Genomic DNA, 15,983 nt, shown 5'->3' on the forward strand with positions numbered 1-15,983 from the left:
CATCCAATCAATCAGAGCGACTCTCCTCCTTCCAGGCAACCGAAGAAAGGAGGTAAGACGACGGGCGGCGGCTCGGCCAACGGAGACGACGGCGAGGAGTCGTCCCAGCCCATGTCGTACGACGAGAAGCGGCAGCTGAGTCTAGACATAAACCGACTGCCCGGCGAGAAGCTGGGCCGAGTTGTGCACATCATCCAGTCCAGAGAGCCGTCGCTGAGGGACTCCAACCCGGACGAGATCGAGATTGACTTCGAAACCCTCAAACCCTCTACGCTCAGAGAACTGGAGCGCTACGTCAAGTCCTGCCTGCAGAAGAAGCAGAGGAAGCTGCTGCGTAAGTACCAGTTCACACCAGTTCACCCAGTCAGAACAACCTGCTTTCACTCAGAACCCCCCACAGAGCTGAGAGGGTCACACAGCTCAGGTGACGCTAAAGTTGTGAGGTAGACGTCCGTCTTGGGGGGATGTGCGGTAAATTCACGTTGCTCGTTTGTTGGGATTCACAGGTTGTTTTGATCAAACTCTCTTGACACACATGTTTATCCCAGCAAGCCTCCTTAGAACTGTGCGTAAGCACCTGTGTTGGGGGATGGATGCAGCTGCCCAGGCGGGGGAGACTCTGTGACATCACTTTTAGCTTTCTAAGGAGGGCTTTGAACCTGCTGACTAGTCCCCCGCTGCAAACGTGTGGAAGGAGAAGGAGAAGATGAACGGTTAAACTCTCTTAGGTCAGAACACAGGGCTGAGTAGCTGAAGTGATGACACCTCCTCATTGGCTCTGCCAGCTGTCAGTCATTTGAACACACTGTATGGGGTAGAGATGCACCGATCGATCGGCAACAAATTGGTATCGGCCCGATAATGGCCCTATCGGTTTTGAGCGAAGATCGGAAAATAATAGTTCAAAGCCGATCAGATGGCGTTTACAACAACAAACCGCCGCCTGCGCGGGCGTTCCCACATCCCAGACCGAGGTGTCCTAAGGGGGCGGGGCCGTCTCTACAGAGCATCAACACTGAAAATGGCGTCGCTGTTATGGGAGTTTTACAATGTCCGAATAAGCCAACAAATTTGCAGTTTGCAAGGTGCAAAGGAGACACCGCGAGGAGGAATGTTTCAAAAGAATTTCAACACAACGAACCTGATAAGACATTTAAAAGTTTCTCATACGAAGGAGTATATTGAGTTGCCAAAGTTGGCTGCCCCTAAGGCAGAGAAAGAACAGGAGCAATGCTGCTAACTCCGCTGAATGTAACAGAGACATATAGACAGCAAGAAAAATAAAGAACTACATCATAAGGTAATGAATTCATAAGCCTCGATCATCAGCTGCTTTTTGTTGTAGAAGACATCGGGTTTAAACGTTAGCTGCTTGGATCCACGGTACACGCTGCCGCATCGTAAATATTTCACTGATGAAATCCTGTTGGAGTTACACCAGACTATTTACAGTCACATCCAAACCCTCACGCAGGACGACATTCGTGTCAGTCGCTTCACGAGTGACATGTGGAGTTCTAGTGTGAAGAGTTTTGCTTCACTCACAAGAGTTTCCTCACACGTGGCGGATGCTATCGCTAAAGCTTTAGCAAACCTTACTAATTCATAATTAATTTTTATTTTAAGATTTAATTCCTCTTTCCACAGGAAAACAAAGGTTTATAGTTTACAACTTGTATCAACTCTAAGAGAGTGACATGTCTGCTGTTGTCTGTGTTGGTGACATGTTGTACATAATTATTACCACAGGAAGCTAAAGCTAGTAGCTACATTTAGTCTTAGTAAGCCGAGTCTAAATCGTCTCTAGAGGGGGAAATATTGCATATTGCCTCAGCCTGCAATAAAACAGTCAATTCATGATACTTTCTCATCTCCTAATTTTTATACCTAATAATACAATGTCAGTGTCGTGTACATGAGACAACACTATTGAAGAATTTATGGATTTCAGGCTGTGATCGGTGATTAGCAATATCGGGATCGGCAGATACTGATTTTGGTGCATCTCTAATTCACATGTCTGTCATGTTGGTCCTCCGTGAACTGTGGATTCAGAGCTGGCTGACGGTCTCCCAGCATTCCCCGAGCATCTTCAAACTGAGCCGCCCGTCTGACCGCTCTCCTCACCGCTCAGATTGGCATGGGACTGGTGTGATGCTTGGAGCTGCTCAGCCGTGGAAGCTCCACCACAGTTTGGGTTCAGAGCTATGAACATCTATTAGCTGAGCAGAGCGTTGGAGACTTTTATCCAGCTTGCTCCTCAGTTGATTTTACATGGTGCTGTGCGTCAAGGCTGAGTTGCTGTTTCTAAACACTTTCACTTTCTAATATCACTTCTAGAGATACAGTGATTGCAGTGTTTTTCTTTTCTGGCTGATTCCAATGTCAGATGTTTTCCAGCTTTGGCTGGTTCCGCTTTTTCTGAATAACTTTCTGAATAATTCTGAATAAGATTCAACCTTCTCCGAAGCTTCTCTGAAGCACCTCCAGCTTGTTTAGATATTTATAGTACTCATTTAAATTGGATCAAACATTTTATCAATGTTCTCCAAAGACAAGAATGGATATTGTTGAATTTTTGTGTATAACATGTTTTTGATCCACTTTAAATGTCGACTACTGAATATTATCAGTTGGTTCCAGGTCAGGTGAATGTATGTAGTTTGTTGCTTTTTCATAACTTTACCCAGAGGTGGACAGAATACTCGACCCCAGTACTTGAGTAATAGTACAAATACTACTGGTCAAAATTTACTCCGTTACAAGTAAAAGTAGCTCAGTCAAAATATTACTCGAGTAAGAGCAGAAAAGTACTTGCTTTTAAAGGTGCTTAAGTATCCAAAAGTAAATGCTTTTAAATTTACTTTAAGTAAAAGTAAGAGTAAGAGTAAATTTATTATTTTCCACATCAGTAAATTACTATATTTTTTCTAAATTAATTAAAGGATCTTTTAACTCTTGTTTCTGAGAATTAACTCTTTGAAACCAGCTGCACTGATGTGCTGCTTTTAGAACCACAATGTTATATAAAACCTGCAGAAACACCAAAAACAAATCAAATGAATGGGATCATAAGAGGACAGCAGATGATGCAGAGTTTATTAACAATCATGAACTGAAACCAAATGAACCTGCACCATCCAACTAAGTCTGGATCCCCCTCAAAGACCACTGTTTACAAAAAACTACATCTCTGCTTTCAATAACTCAATGTTGAAGTCACTTAACTTTACAGGAAGGACATGTACCAGTACAATATAGCAATATAGAGCATAACAAACTGTCTCCCCATTCAGCCATTCAGAGGCTTGACGTATTTCAGCTTTACGTACATCCCAGTGGAGAGCGTGCACTGTGATAGGTCTCCTCCTTTGACAAAAACAGCTTGTGTCCAATAGGATTTTAGGGAAGAAGAAAAAAGAGCAGACCTGAAAGTAACGAGTACTTTTCAGCCTTCCTAGAAATTTACTCGAGTAAAGTAAAAATATGTGTCTTGGAAATGTATTCAAGTAAGAGTAATAAGTACCAAAGAAATCTAATACTCAAGTAAAGTACAAATCCTCTGGATATGTACTTAAGTACAGTACTCAAGTAAATTTACTCCGTTACTGTCCACCACTGACTTTACCTCCTTTTGAAGTGCAAAGGTTTTGCTCGTGTAACCAGATTTCACACCAAAGAGACTATAGGACCACTTCAGATTGGGACTAATTTGCTTCTCTGTTGAATAGGGGTGTAATGATACACTAATCTCACGATAACGATACGATATTATAGCAGTATTTTTTTAACAACATTGAATGAGGAACATATGACTAGAAAAAATTGTCTTTTATTTGAAAGACACAAAATACAAAACAATGCTGTGCATTTGCCCTATTGTTCCAGTTTGTAATGCTTTATAACTGTTTAAGTTTTAAAGAGAAAGCCAGGACAACCATTTTCCACCAACTGAACTAAAAGTAAATGTCAGGTTTGCATTATGATCTTCAGTTTCATACAATAAAAATATTTTGCCACAAACTGAATAGTTTCTCTCATGTATGATTTGACTTTTTTCTTTTCCAGAAATTTAACAACTAAAATTAAATAAATAAATAAAAGTAAATAAATACATACAATTTTACATCATAAAAAAGATTGATTCATGCTCACCTTATAAGTGTAAGAGGAGATTTATTTTTGTTAAGAAGGTTATTTTGGTAATTCAGGGTTCATTATTTTATAAATATATTCTTTATATTCTGATGTAAATCAGGGACTATAATGACACTAGTCAGTTTATCTGTAGTGATTAGTCTGTTTTAGATTGGGCGGAGTGATACGCCACAGTACGGCACTAGGTGCTGTGTTGATGTTCTAAAATCCTACACTGTTGAGGGACATTAAAGTACACTGGAACTCAGCAGAAGTTGTCCCTGTGTTTATCCTATTAAAAAGGTTTAATTTAATAAGGTAGGGCTTAACTCTACACCAACCTTACATAAGTAAAGGTTCAGAGCTCAAAACGGGACCGCAAAACGGTACTAGTTTCTTCTGAGCGGAGTAAGATTTTGGTCCGCGGGTCGAGGCGCGGTCGGCACGCGTGGTTGGATGTGCGTTAGATTAATATTAATAACCCAATATCGCGATACAGTTTGTCACCTCCACGACACGTATCGTGACGTTTTTGTATCGCAAAATTTCGTGGCACGATATATTGTTACACGCCTACTGTTGAATGGACCTTACATCGACACATCCCCCCACAGAGCTGGAAAACGTGATCGGGAAATCTGGTCTACTTTTTCAGATTTGTCGCCGCTATATCTTCCTCCTTGTTTTTAAATGATAGTTTGCTGCGACATCTGTGAACACTGATGGACAACATCTATCCGCTCCAACTGCTGAAATATACACTTTATTTGCTCTGTTGCTGTCTGACCTACATACAGGAAGTCAACAAAAGGAAACTGGACAGCGCGAGCTACATTGATGCAAAAGAAATAACCTACACTGCCACCTAGTGGTTGGGGGTGTAATTACAGAGCCCCACCAACAATAAGGCAGGCGTAGAATTACCATGTGCATACTCCACACATGTCGCTGCTATACAGACGCTCAAGTCAACCTTTAATACAAAGGAATTAACTTGTTTATAATATGGGGCGTAGCCCTTTAACCCGTAATGTGCATCCGTTTGTCATCACGGCCCAGCTGTGAAGCGTTCAGCAGTGTGTACTAGGGCTGGGGATTGTTAAGAACCTCACGATTAGATTCGATTTCGATTCTTTAGGTTTCGATTCGATTTCGATATTGATTTAAATGCTTCGATATCGATTCAGTAAGACGTAGAAATACAGCAAATACCTGTTGGCAATTTTTCATTATTTTTATTTTCATGCCTATAACACATGGCATGTTAACTTCACATATAAAACTGAGCAATTAAACTTAGCAGCACCATAATGGCTCACTTGTGCATTTGGACTGTAGTACAAAAGTTAAAATTAAAAAAAACATGACAGTTCTGTCTCAACATGATCCGCAGGTTTGTCCCGTTGCTGTTGTATTTTAGTTCTGCCTGGCACAACTTAAGCTGCTTTCACATAAAGCGGGGTCTGCGCCGCGCCCACCGAGATGTCGTCACAGCGCGGCACGGTGAGATTAAAAAATGTTCAATTCGGGCAGGGAGGCGCAGTGCCAAGCTCGGCTGCAGAGCGGTCCAGTCTTGTGCTTCGGTAGCACATAAATGAATAGGGTCGGCGGTCTGCGCTTTGCGCTCTCTGTGAAAGGGGCTTTACACACCACCCTACTTTTGTCCGTTTCTCATGTTCCTTCTATAAATGGGAATTCAAAAGAGTCCAAACGTCTGATCTGAAAGATTTTCCGCTTTTTTAATTGTTGTTTGGTCGCGTGCAGCCACTCCACAAAACTCGAATCATAAGAAAATGTTGCTCACAGCGCCCCCACTGGCCAGGAGGTGAATCGATTCAGAGGCTTTGCTTAATCCATATTGAATCAGGGCGGGGATAATTGCGATGCATCGATTTTTCAATATTTTTACCCACGCCTAGTGTGTACTCACATCTCTGACATCAGCACCATCATATATGAACCAGGATAGTCCGCCGTAAACCTCTGCTCAGGGAGCCCTGCTTGACCTGGGGTGGGTGTGTTGGAGTCGGCTGGCTGTGCTTGTTTGTTCATTTACAACATGGTGCCCTGCATTATATGGCACATGTGCGAACAGGACCGGAATAAAATAACTAAGTAATAGGTCTGGGTTGAAAAGATCCATTTATTTTCAATTCTAAATCGATTCTCATTTTAATTCCTAAAAATCGATTCGTATGTTTAAAGATCGATTTTTCAACCTTACATTACATTTTTTTGTTTATGCCCAAAAAAGGAATGTTTTGTTGGACACGAGCATAACTAGTGCCATGTTTTTGCTTTTGAATATGTTTAAAGGTATGAAAAAGTAAAAGTTTTCAGTTATAATTGCATAAATCGTCTATATTTCTTTGCTTTATATACTGTCTTGCGGTTACATTTGCATAAAATGCTAAAAACCAAATTCTCATAAATGGGAAAAAATAAAACCGATTTCCTCCGTCTCTGTTTCCTCCCTGGATCTGTTTGGTAATTCTGACCCACACGATGTTTCTGAAAGCAGTTCTATCAGCATTCTGGGAGCTGATTGGTCCTTACAGCATCATTAGCTGCAATACTTGCTGTTGAATCTCAATATAATACTAGTATTAATATGTTGCAGAACTACAGTCATATAATTTATGCAACAGCTCAAAAAACTGTTTTAATAACACATACCCAAATCAATATCTGAATCAGATCGAATCAAATCTTGATAATTGATTCTGAATCTTAAGAATTTGAATCGAATGGATTCTTGACATTTGAATGGATCCCCAGTCCAACTAAGTAAATGAGTAACGCTGACCCGGCCGGTCACCAATCAGGCCCAAAATCTGCAGATTCCGGTCCCCGGTAGGTGAGTGGGCGCATCTGTCATCCGTTCCAGCTGACGCCAGCGGGAGTGGAGACTGCTGGATTCTAAACATCTGTAGAGCTCATTTAAACAGCACTTGTGTGATGAGCAGGTGTCGTCCACATACTGAACGTTAAGTCCGTTAAGGACCCGGACTTTAGTGGACCCCACGCGGGTCTGGATCTGCATCCTGGGGGTGTTGGTTTCAGCTTTTAGAACCGTTGACCTTCACATTTTAACCCCTGCCTTTCTCTCTGTCTCTTCCAGAGAAAGCAGCCGGGGGAGCTTCGGGAGGCGGGGCCAGCCGTTTGAGTGGCAGCTCCTCTTCCTCCTCTGATGACAGCTCCTCAACAGGAACCTCCTCTTCCTCCGACACAGACTGAACACACACACACACACACACACACACACGTCTGTTACGATCACACACACACAAACACACACACACGTACACTTACATGAAGAACAAACAGAAAACTGAACTTCTGACTTCACACACCAACACACACAGACTGTATGTAAATAGGCTGACCTTTTTTTTTTTTTTTTTTTTTTTCTTTTTAGCTCCTAGTGTTTTTTTTCTTTATATTTTATTTTTTCTGGAGAGATGCAGACTGTCGTAGGAAGAGGAGGAGGACGTCAGTGGACAGATGGACTTCCTGTGGGTCTGGGAGTCTCAGTGATGCGTGGACACTCTCCTCCTCTTCCTGTCTGCGGGCGGCCGGCGGCCTCTGAACACATTCCAGAAGCAGAGCATCATGGGAGACGAGGCGGACGATCTCTGTGGGTTTTCGGAGACTATTTCAGTTGACGCCTTCACTTCTGGAGACGACCCGGGTATCTATGGCAGCGTGAGGTCCGTGTCACATGACCCGGACCAGGAGGAAGACGTTGCAGAGAGAAACCGTAAGGGGGGCGACCCGGTCGCCGTCAGTGGGCGACCCGGTCACCATCAGTGGGCGACCCGGTCGCCGTCAGTGGGCGACCCGGTCACCGTCAGTAGGTGACCCGGTCGCCATCACTGGGGCGACCCGGTCACCGTCAGTGGGCGACCCGGTCGCCATCCGGGGGGGGAGACCCGGTCGCCATCAGGGGGCGACCCGGTCACCATCAGGGGGCAACCCGGTCACCATCAGGGGGCGACCCGGTCATCATGATCCAAACAAGTTGAAACACTTGATTTTGGTGATTTTCTCAGTTGTTCCAGTCCGAGCTCAGCAGCGGCTCCTCCACCCGTCTCCCCCTCAGGAGAGGGAACCGGGCCACGTTTTTCTTCTTGAAAGCCAAAACGTTGAGGACTTTATTTCTAGGAAGGAAGCTCCACTGAGACCACGCCCCGGGCCTCTTGTTCCATCACCCCCCCCAGCGGCCCTGACGTCTTCACGTGTGCGACGCTCGGCCCGTCTCTCTGCAACGCCTTCGCTCGTCCTAAAACATTTGTGTCTGAAAAAGGAAATCATGTGAGGGGTCGATGAACCGGGATCCAATTAATTTCCCCTCAGAGAGCCCCGCTGTCCCCGCCTGTCCCGGGTCATCGGTGGGCGGGGGGGCGGCCCAGCCGCGGCCCGCTCCGCAGAGAGTGACATGAACTTTATTTTTTTAACACTACAATTTCCTTGATCTCCTGTTTGAGTTTTTGGGTCGTGTGCTGAACTTGTTTGTGTCTTTATAAAGTTCTCAATATCAAACTGTCTTTGTACCGCTGTCCTGTCCGGACCCCGCCCCTCCCCCTCCCAGCCACGCCCCCAGACGCCGGTGCAGACTCAAACTCCCCGCTCGTTGGTTTCTCTGCTCCGTCTCCAGTCGTCACCATGTCCACAGATAAACCCAGGCAGAAACCCTTCCCCCGCCGCTCCGTTCCTTCCCTCAGTGGAGGATTAGTTTCTCGTCTTCGTACCGCCGGGACGCGTAGCGGAGAGCTCAGAGACGTCCCGGTCGTGTTGGACACGCCAATCATGACTGTCAATCACCGAACACAAAACCTCAACAAGTGAACGCGCTTCTGTACGTTCGTAGATCATAGTCCTTGAATGTCTTTTTCGTTTTTACGTGAACTTCAACGAAGCGACGCCCTCATCAGGTTGTACTGGTTTCTGTTTATCCTCGTGAATAGAAACCAACACCCCCCCCCCCACTCAATGTTTGAACAGTTCTGTGGACTCCCACTTTATCTCAATGCAGGCGAGCATTAAATCAGTCGTCCCACTCTGACATGGTCAAGAGCCAATAGGAGGGAGGTGGGCGGGGTCAGCAGAGCTGTCAATCAAGGCATTCATGGTCCTCCCGTCACGCCTGCGCAGATGTTAGGAGGAAAAAACATCAGGAAACAGAGTTTTACTGCAGTTAGACAACGTACTTCCACACTGATGCAGCCAAACGTAACGGCAGCCTCTGATTGGCTGGAGATCCAGCTGAGAGCCCGCCTCCTCTGAGATTGACAGGTTAACGTTGGTGTTTGGTACTTTGAGGCTCTCGGGTGTCGTTATCTCCGTGTAGACTGCCGCCTGGAGCGTCAACAATCGCCGAGGCTTCTTTTTCTTAATTTTTCTTTTCTTTTTTTTTCCCCACGGCTTCCCTGTGTGGATTTACCGGGTAGCCATGGAGACGTTCTGCTCTTTTAAAACGGTCGTTTGGTTTTTATTTTTGACATTTTCCTGACAAATCGAAAACCCCTGCAGCAGTCGCTCAGGTCCGCGCCGGGCGGACGGACAGCTTGTTGCCACAGTAACCCTCCTGTTTGTTTTTAGTTGATGGTCGAGCTTTGATGCTAATAGTTAATTTTTGTATTTTAATAAGAAAAGGAAAAAGAGTGATTTTATGTATTTGCATGCACTCCGGCCGTACGTTCTTTCTTCTGTATGTTTGAGCACTGTATAGTAGCTGTAAAGTAGCTGTCTGAGGCGTAGACGGGACTCCGCTCGATAGAGTAGAGACAGACAGACAGATGGACGCAGAGGACGAACCGACGAAAACCAACAAGTGAATTATTTGATGTAATTACTGATATGGGATCCTTATTTTCTGAGTTAATTTGTTTTCATAAATAAACATGTAAACTGAGGAAGCGGCTGGACTCTCATTCAGGTGCACAGCTTGGGGGGCGTGGCCTCGTAGAGCCCCCCCACCGCTTAGAGGGAATGCATTGACGTCACTTCCCCACTGGACCAGCCCCCTTACTCGCACTGAGTGGTGAAACATCAGCAAAAACAGCTGCAACTAGTGGAGAAGACGGGATAACAGCTGATTATCGGCTTAAATTAGCGTCAGTTGGACTTGACAGTGACCCGTACAGTTACCCCAAGAACCAGTGGTCCATGGACATTAATATTTGGTACAGTTACCAAGAACCAGTGGTCCATGGACATTAATATTTGGTACAGTTACCAAGAACCAGTGGTCCATGGACATTAATATTTGGCCACGAATCCAGTTTCCTGATATTTATATGTACTTAATTTCTACGCCGGGGAAATACACGAAGCAAAGCTTGAAGGCTTACAAAAGTCTTGACGCTTGGTCCGACTTCAAGGCAGGATTTGTTGACGAAAGTAAAGTAAAGCCTGAATTATGGTTCTGCGTCAAATCGACGCCGTGCCTACGCCGTGCCTACGCCGTCGCCGTGACGCCGTCATGAACCTTTCGGACTTCTCCGTCACTGCATTTCTCCGCGGTGCAGTACTCCCCGTGACCGCTAATTCGCGATCTTTTCCTGAATGGTTTATCCGACTTTTTCCGGTCACAGTGAATCAAAGAGATAAGGACAACTATTGTGCAAAAAAAAAAAAAAAAATCACACATACACGAAGAAAAGAGTGCTGAAAGTTCACGACTGCTTCAAACCGGAAACGGGAAATGCGTTGCTACCAAGCGAACCAATCACAGCCCTCTCGTCTGCGTGTGGTCTGCGTCGCTCGACTCGTAGTTACAATTTTTGGGAGGTGCACGTCAGTGATGGCGTACCCTACGGCGTAGGCACGGCGTCGTTTTTTACGCAGAACCAAAACTCAGCCTTAATGAGGACACTGAACTTTATGATTTCACCGTTTAACGTTAGCTACCCAAAAATCCAACATTACCTGATACAAAATGGGAACCACAAATCCACGTTTCGGTGCCTGGAATCCAGTTGTTTCTGTGAATTGCAGCGATCCATTTGTCTCTCTTAAGATTATTTTTCTGCAGTCTGTAAAACGATAACTCTGATTTCTTGCTAAATCTATGAGTACAGTCGATCGCACAACAACTCTTTCCCATGTTAGATGTTTTCCAGTTGCTCAAACTGAAAGTCTATGCTGCCTCTGTGACGTCATGCCCATTCCCTCTATAGGTGCAGGATGAAGTCAGTATTTGTTCCAGAAGGACAACAAAACTACACATCTTCTAAAAGCACTTTAATAGCGGTTTTGGAGACTTGGGTCACATGACGGAGATCCTGCCTGACCTGAGCGTCTACATTTCCCATAATCACTTTGGAAAGGTGCGTAGTCAGACCTGAGGTCAGTGCAGTGCATTCTGGGAGGACGCTTGTCGCTCTGTTCAGGCTGGACAGGTGTCCGGAGTGCGGGGGTCCCCGACTACGAGGGTGAACCTGAACTCAAGCGTCTCTGAAAACCCAGACTTGCTTTGTAACTGTGATTCAGCCGTTTCTGTGGCGTTTCCTCCACAACGCTCTAGTTCAGGACCAGGTCTGAGCCGGTACAAGTCCGGCCCACGTTCCCGGTTCAGGTCTACATGAGGCTGCAGATCCTGGACTGTCCGTCTGCTCCCTGCAGGCCCCTCTTGTCCCGGACCAGCACGGCCTGGTTCCCGTAGCTGCTGTACCAGCTGGACTGGGACCGGCTCAGGTAGGTGGACGGCGCCGCCGCCGCAAGCTGCTGCTGCTGCTGCTGCTGCCAGATCAGCAGGGACGCGTCCTGGTACCGCAGCCGCACAAACGTCTCCGACAGGGCCTTAGCTGCCAGGGGGGGGCGGGCGGGGCCCGCCGGGTGGCCCGGCTCCTCTACAGCGTCCGGGTCACAGTCCGACATGGTGGACGGCGGACCAGCATGCTGCGGAGCAACGGTTCCAGGAGGGAGACGGCTCAAAGACGTCCGGACCGGTTCAGCTCTACCCGGACCCGGCACAAACCTGAAGGAGAAGCACATGACAAAGGTGACTGAGGTTGCAGGTCTGGAGCAGACGTAGAGAGGAAACGACACGGGTCAACCAAGTCTTTGTTCCTAAAAGCAGGGAGAGAATTCATGAAAATTGTTTTTGATATTTGACATGGTGTTAGTTATAGACACAAGGTTTTCAAAAACCACCGCAAACAAATTGGGATGGCCCCCTAGTGGCTGACTTGCAGAAAAGAAGAATGAATCAAAATGAATCAATAAGCGAGGAGATAGAGGCAGCACTGTAGGTGTTAAGTGAGTTTAAATATGCACAGCTGATGTTTTTTTTCGTGTTATTTCAATAAAATCCTATTCTTTCACTGTGACTTAGTTCTGAGGTTCTGTTCATCGTAAGCCTGAATGAATGAATGAATGAATGAATGAATGAATGAATGAAGCCACTGTTCTCACCCAATGAGATTGACACTACAGTGATAGTGACTTGTCCAATTAACAGAAAGCTGCATTCCTTGGGGGTGAAAATATGGGTCTAGAGCCCTATACAATATTTTTATGTGACTTAATTCTAGAGATATTTGGGCAAAAAAATGACCTTGAAACTTAAATTTGACCTTGAAATAGGAAATATATCTCAGAATTGAATTCCTAGCACCAAAAAAGTAGAGAAAGTGACAATATACAACAATCTAGGACTAAGAGAAGCTGTGACCTTTGGTCTTTTCGGTGGGAGCCATTGTGATTTTTTTTTTGCAAACCGGCCACTAGGGGGCATCCCAATTTGTTTGCGGTGGTTTTTGAAAACCTTATGTCCATAACTTACACCATGCCAAATATCAAAAACTTGTCACCAAGTGCACAATTTTTATGATTTTTGACATATTCCCTCCCAGCTATGAGAGAGATCCGGCTCCAGCAGGCCGGATGGTCTGGAATACCGCGGTGTCGGCTCAACCTCAACCTCTTTCTCCTGCAAGATCTGAGTGTGTTTACGTTTAAGATTTTTGGTTTTGGTTTAGTTATTTTACTTCCACTAGGGGGCGTGGGTCTAAAAGGCCAGCCCCAACAACCAGAACCAGAGCAGTGGGAGCCGTCTTCATGGGAAGCGTCTTAACTTAATCCACTTACCACACTGAAACCACGACTCGCCTGTGTTCCCATACAAAACAGTTGTTTCCGCTCTTCCAAACTCCTTAAAAAACACCCAATCAACTATATAATCCAGGTACTTTCCAATAATCAGCGTTTAAATGAACTAACTGGGTTTTAAAAGGACGTCAGCGTCAGTTACCATGGTGATGAGGCGGGGGCTGTAAATCCCAGATTAAGACTCTGCAGGTCCGCTATCCCTGGTGCTGTCCCCGGTCCTGGTACTGGGTCTGGTACTGGGTCTGGTACTGGTTACTGGTCTGGTCCAGTACTGGTCTGGTACTGGTCTGGTACTGGTTACTGGTCTGGTCCAGTACTGGTCTGGTACTGGTTACTGGTCTGGTACTGGTCAGTCTGGTCCAGTGAAATCAACAGTTGAAAAGATAATCACCTTCTGGTGGTGAGCTTGGTACATTTATGCATTTACTACGGTTCTGCCCAGTGGTCGAACAAGTCTGGTCGGAAGTAATTGACATTTTAAAAGCTATTTTCAACATTCATATTCCTCAATGTCCTGTTGTTTGTTTATTTGGGAGTGCAGTGGAAAATATACATGTAAAAATGATGCACCGTATCATTGCTCCAGCTTTTCTGTCTGTGAAGAGGACAATACTTGCGACCAATACAAGCCAGACTGGCTGCTGTAATAAATACAATTGGCTGAAGGACTTTTTGGATTTATTGTCAATGGAAAAGGCAACCTCAATGGCCAATTTGCCCCATTAGTCCAGGGGCCAGAGCCCAAAATTCCACTTGTCTGTACCACTCAAGGTGACAAAAAAAAATCCATGACAAAACTTACTTATGATTTTTGAAAATATCTATGTCTGTAGATGATATTTTGGTATGATAACCTTCCTGATTTACTGAAGGGGGTGGATGACTTCATGAGCTGATAACTATGATCCAGCTGCCACTCAGGAAGGTTATCATACCAAAATATCATCTACAGACATGGATCTTTTCAAAAATTATAAGCCAGTTTTGTCACCTTGAGTGGTACTGATATCCGGTCTGGAACATGGACTGTCATTAGAGAACACTTGACAATAATGGAACAATAACATGAACTGTTGTGTTGGTCACAGGCTTTTTATTTTATTTTACTTGTTTTTCTTTTAGAGCTGGACCTGAACTGACGTTAGAGGCTCCATCATCTCTAAAGTTTATCTGTACCAACCATGGATGTATTATAGAACGGTACCAACCCTTACCCCAAACCCTCGTCTTTATCTTGTGGTGTTGTCATCGTTTTTTATTTTTTTTTTTATTTTCATTGTAATGTTTTTCTTTTTGCTATGTGAAATGTGGTGTTTGTTAACCTCTTTTTTTTGCCTTCATTCTGAAAAATAAAAATTATAAATGAGAAAAAAAAAGAAAAAGATAATCACCTTCTCAATGACGTGAATAAAACCCGCTGGGCCGTCGGTCTCCTCGTCCCGGACGGTTCCGGTGGATCACCGGGGGGTGAAGGGGGTGACGGGTTTCAGGTGAAGTAGATCTGCCTTAGCTCCGTTAGCTCCGTTAGCTCCCACCGTGAAGCGAGAGTTTCCGTCGTAACCTATGACAACCGTCCGTCTTAAGGCTAGTCCGGGAGGGGACAAAGAACATGTGAACAAAGGTTCCGCACGCCGCTGCTGCAGGTTTGACTAGTCGGACATAACCAGGATGCTTTAAAGTCATAAGAAGAACTGGATAATAAGCAGGTCCTCCTGGCCTGGGCTCTTATATATAAGCATAACTTTTCGCCACACACTTACATCGTCTGGAATAATAGAGATATTTCAAAAAACAGATAACTTTTCTTTGAGACTTGGTTTCAGAGTCAGATTTGGCTGGTGAGACAGGAGGGGTCACTGCTCTCTTACAATGAATTTTTAACTAGATACAACCTCCAAGTCCAAGCAAAGGAATATGCTGTTATTATTAATGCATTTCCAACAGGCACCTTGATGTTATTTACAGTAAACACAAGCCTTCACTTGGACATGTTTCTCTCCCCAGTTCAATTGACTCTCCAGAGTCAAAATCTGTTTCTCATTACACCCTGAAATACTAATAGGAAAATACGTGCTCTATTCCAAAGAGACATTGTCTTTATCCCTTATGTTACTGCTTATTGGAATCAATTTATTACAAATATTAATTGGAAGAAAGTGTGGATGCTCCCTCATACATTTTTAATTGTAAACAAGATTAAGGAGGTATCCTTCAAAATGATCCATAAGCATTACCCGGCCAGTCATTATATGCAGAAATAAAAAAAAAATAAAAAAACATTAATACAAACTGCTCATTTTGTGACCTTTATCCAGAAACTGTTTTACATATGTTTTGGCATTGTTCTTACACAAAAACATTTTGGGCAGACCTCGGTAGATTTATTATTGATCATCTCACCGAAGATTTTTCTTTGTTTTGGGAAAATGTTGTGTTTGGCTTCCTGATATGTCCTAGAGAAGAAGAAAAATGTAACTTTTTAATAAATCTATTTTTAATTTTGGCAAAATGTTTTATACATAAAAGTAAATTCATTAACAAAAAACGTTGTTTTGTTGTGTTTCAGAAGGAAATGGAAATTTATTTTAAATCACTTATTGATTCTTCTAATCAAAAGGCTATTAAGACTGAATATTTTCACCCTCTCCAAAGTTTTTATACAATACACTGACCCCTGGCTCTTCTGTTCTCTGTTCCACCCGTTTAGTGTTCACTGTACATTGTGATCTTTA

At 44.3% G+C, this 15,983-nt stretch overlaps 2 protein-coding genes across 3 annotated transcripts in view; one reads left to right on the forward strand and one right to left on the reverse strand.

The window, feature by feature from the left end:
* LOC133450765 (bromodomain-containing protein 3-like) overlaps positions 1-7,889 on the forward strand; it is a 36,983-nt gene extending 29,094 nt beyond the window's left edge. For both annotated transcript variants that reach the window (XM_061729625.1, XM_061729626.1), the window contains exons 11-12: positions 36-334; positions 7,259-7,889. In XM_061729625.1, coding sequence (XP_061585609.1) covers positions 36-334; positions 7,259-7,374 — 415 coding nt within the window. In that variant the 3' untranslated portion in view covers positions 7,375-7,889. The remainder of the gene's footprint in view (positions 1-35; positions 335-7,258) is intronic.
* A 3,399-nt stretch (positions 7,890-11,288) lies between these two features.
* Positions 11,289-14,816, reverse strand: LOC133451187 (putative uncharacterized protein BRD3OS). Its single transcript, XM_061730153.1, has 2 exons — positions 14,643-14,816; positions 11,289-12,118 (listed from the first exon to the last, which is right to left on the reverse strand). The coding sequence occupies exon 2, from the start codon at positions 12,016-12,018 to the stop codon at positions 11,719-11,721; it is 300 nt and encodes a 99-aa protein (XP_061586137.1). The 5' UTR covers positions 12,019-12,118; positions 14,643-14,816; the 3' UTR covers positions 11,289-11,718.
* Between the last annotated feature and the right edge of the window lie 1,167 nt (positions 14,817-15,983).

Source organism: Cololabis saira, chromosome 9, assembly GCF_033807715.1.
Source record: "Cololabis saira isolate AMF1-May2022 chromosome 9, fColSai1.1, whole genome shotgun sequence".
NCBI lineage: Eukaryota > Metazoa > Chordata > Actinopteri > Beloniformes > Belonidae > Cololabis > Cololabis saira.

Bases quoted from the DNA above. Each gene is read 5' to 3' on its own strand.
- LOC133451187 (XM_061730153.1), bottom strand. From the start codon at position 12,018: ATGTCGGACTGTGACCCGGACGCTGTAGAGGAGCCGGGCCACCCGGCG.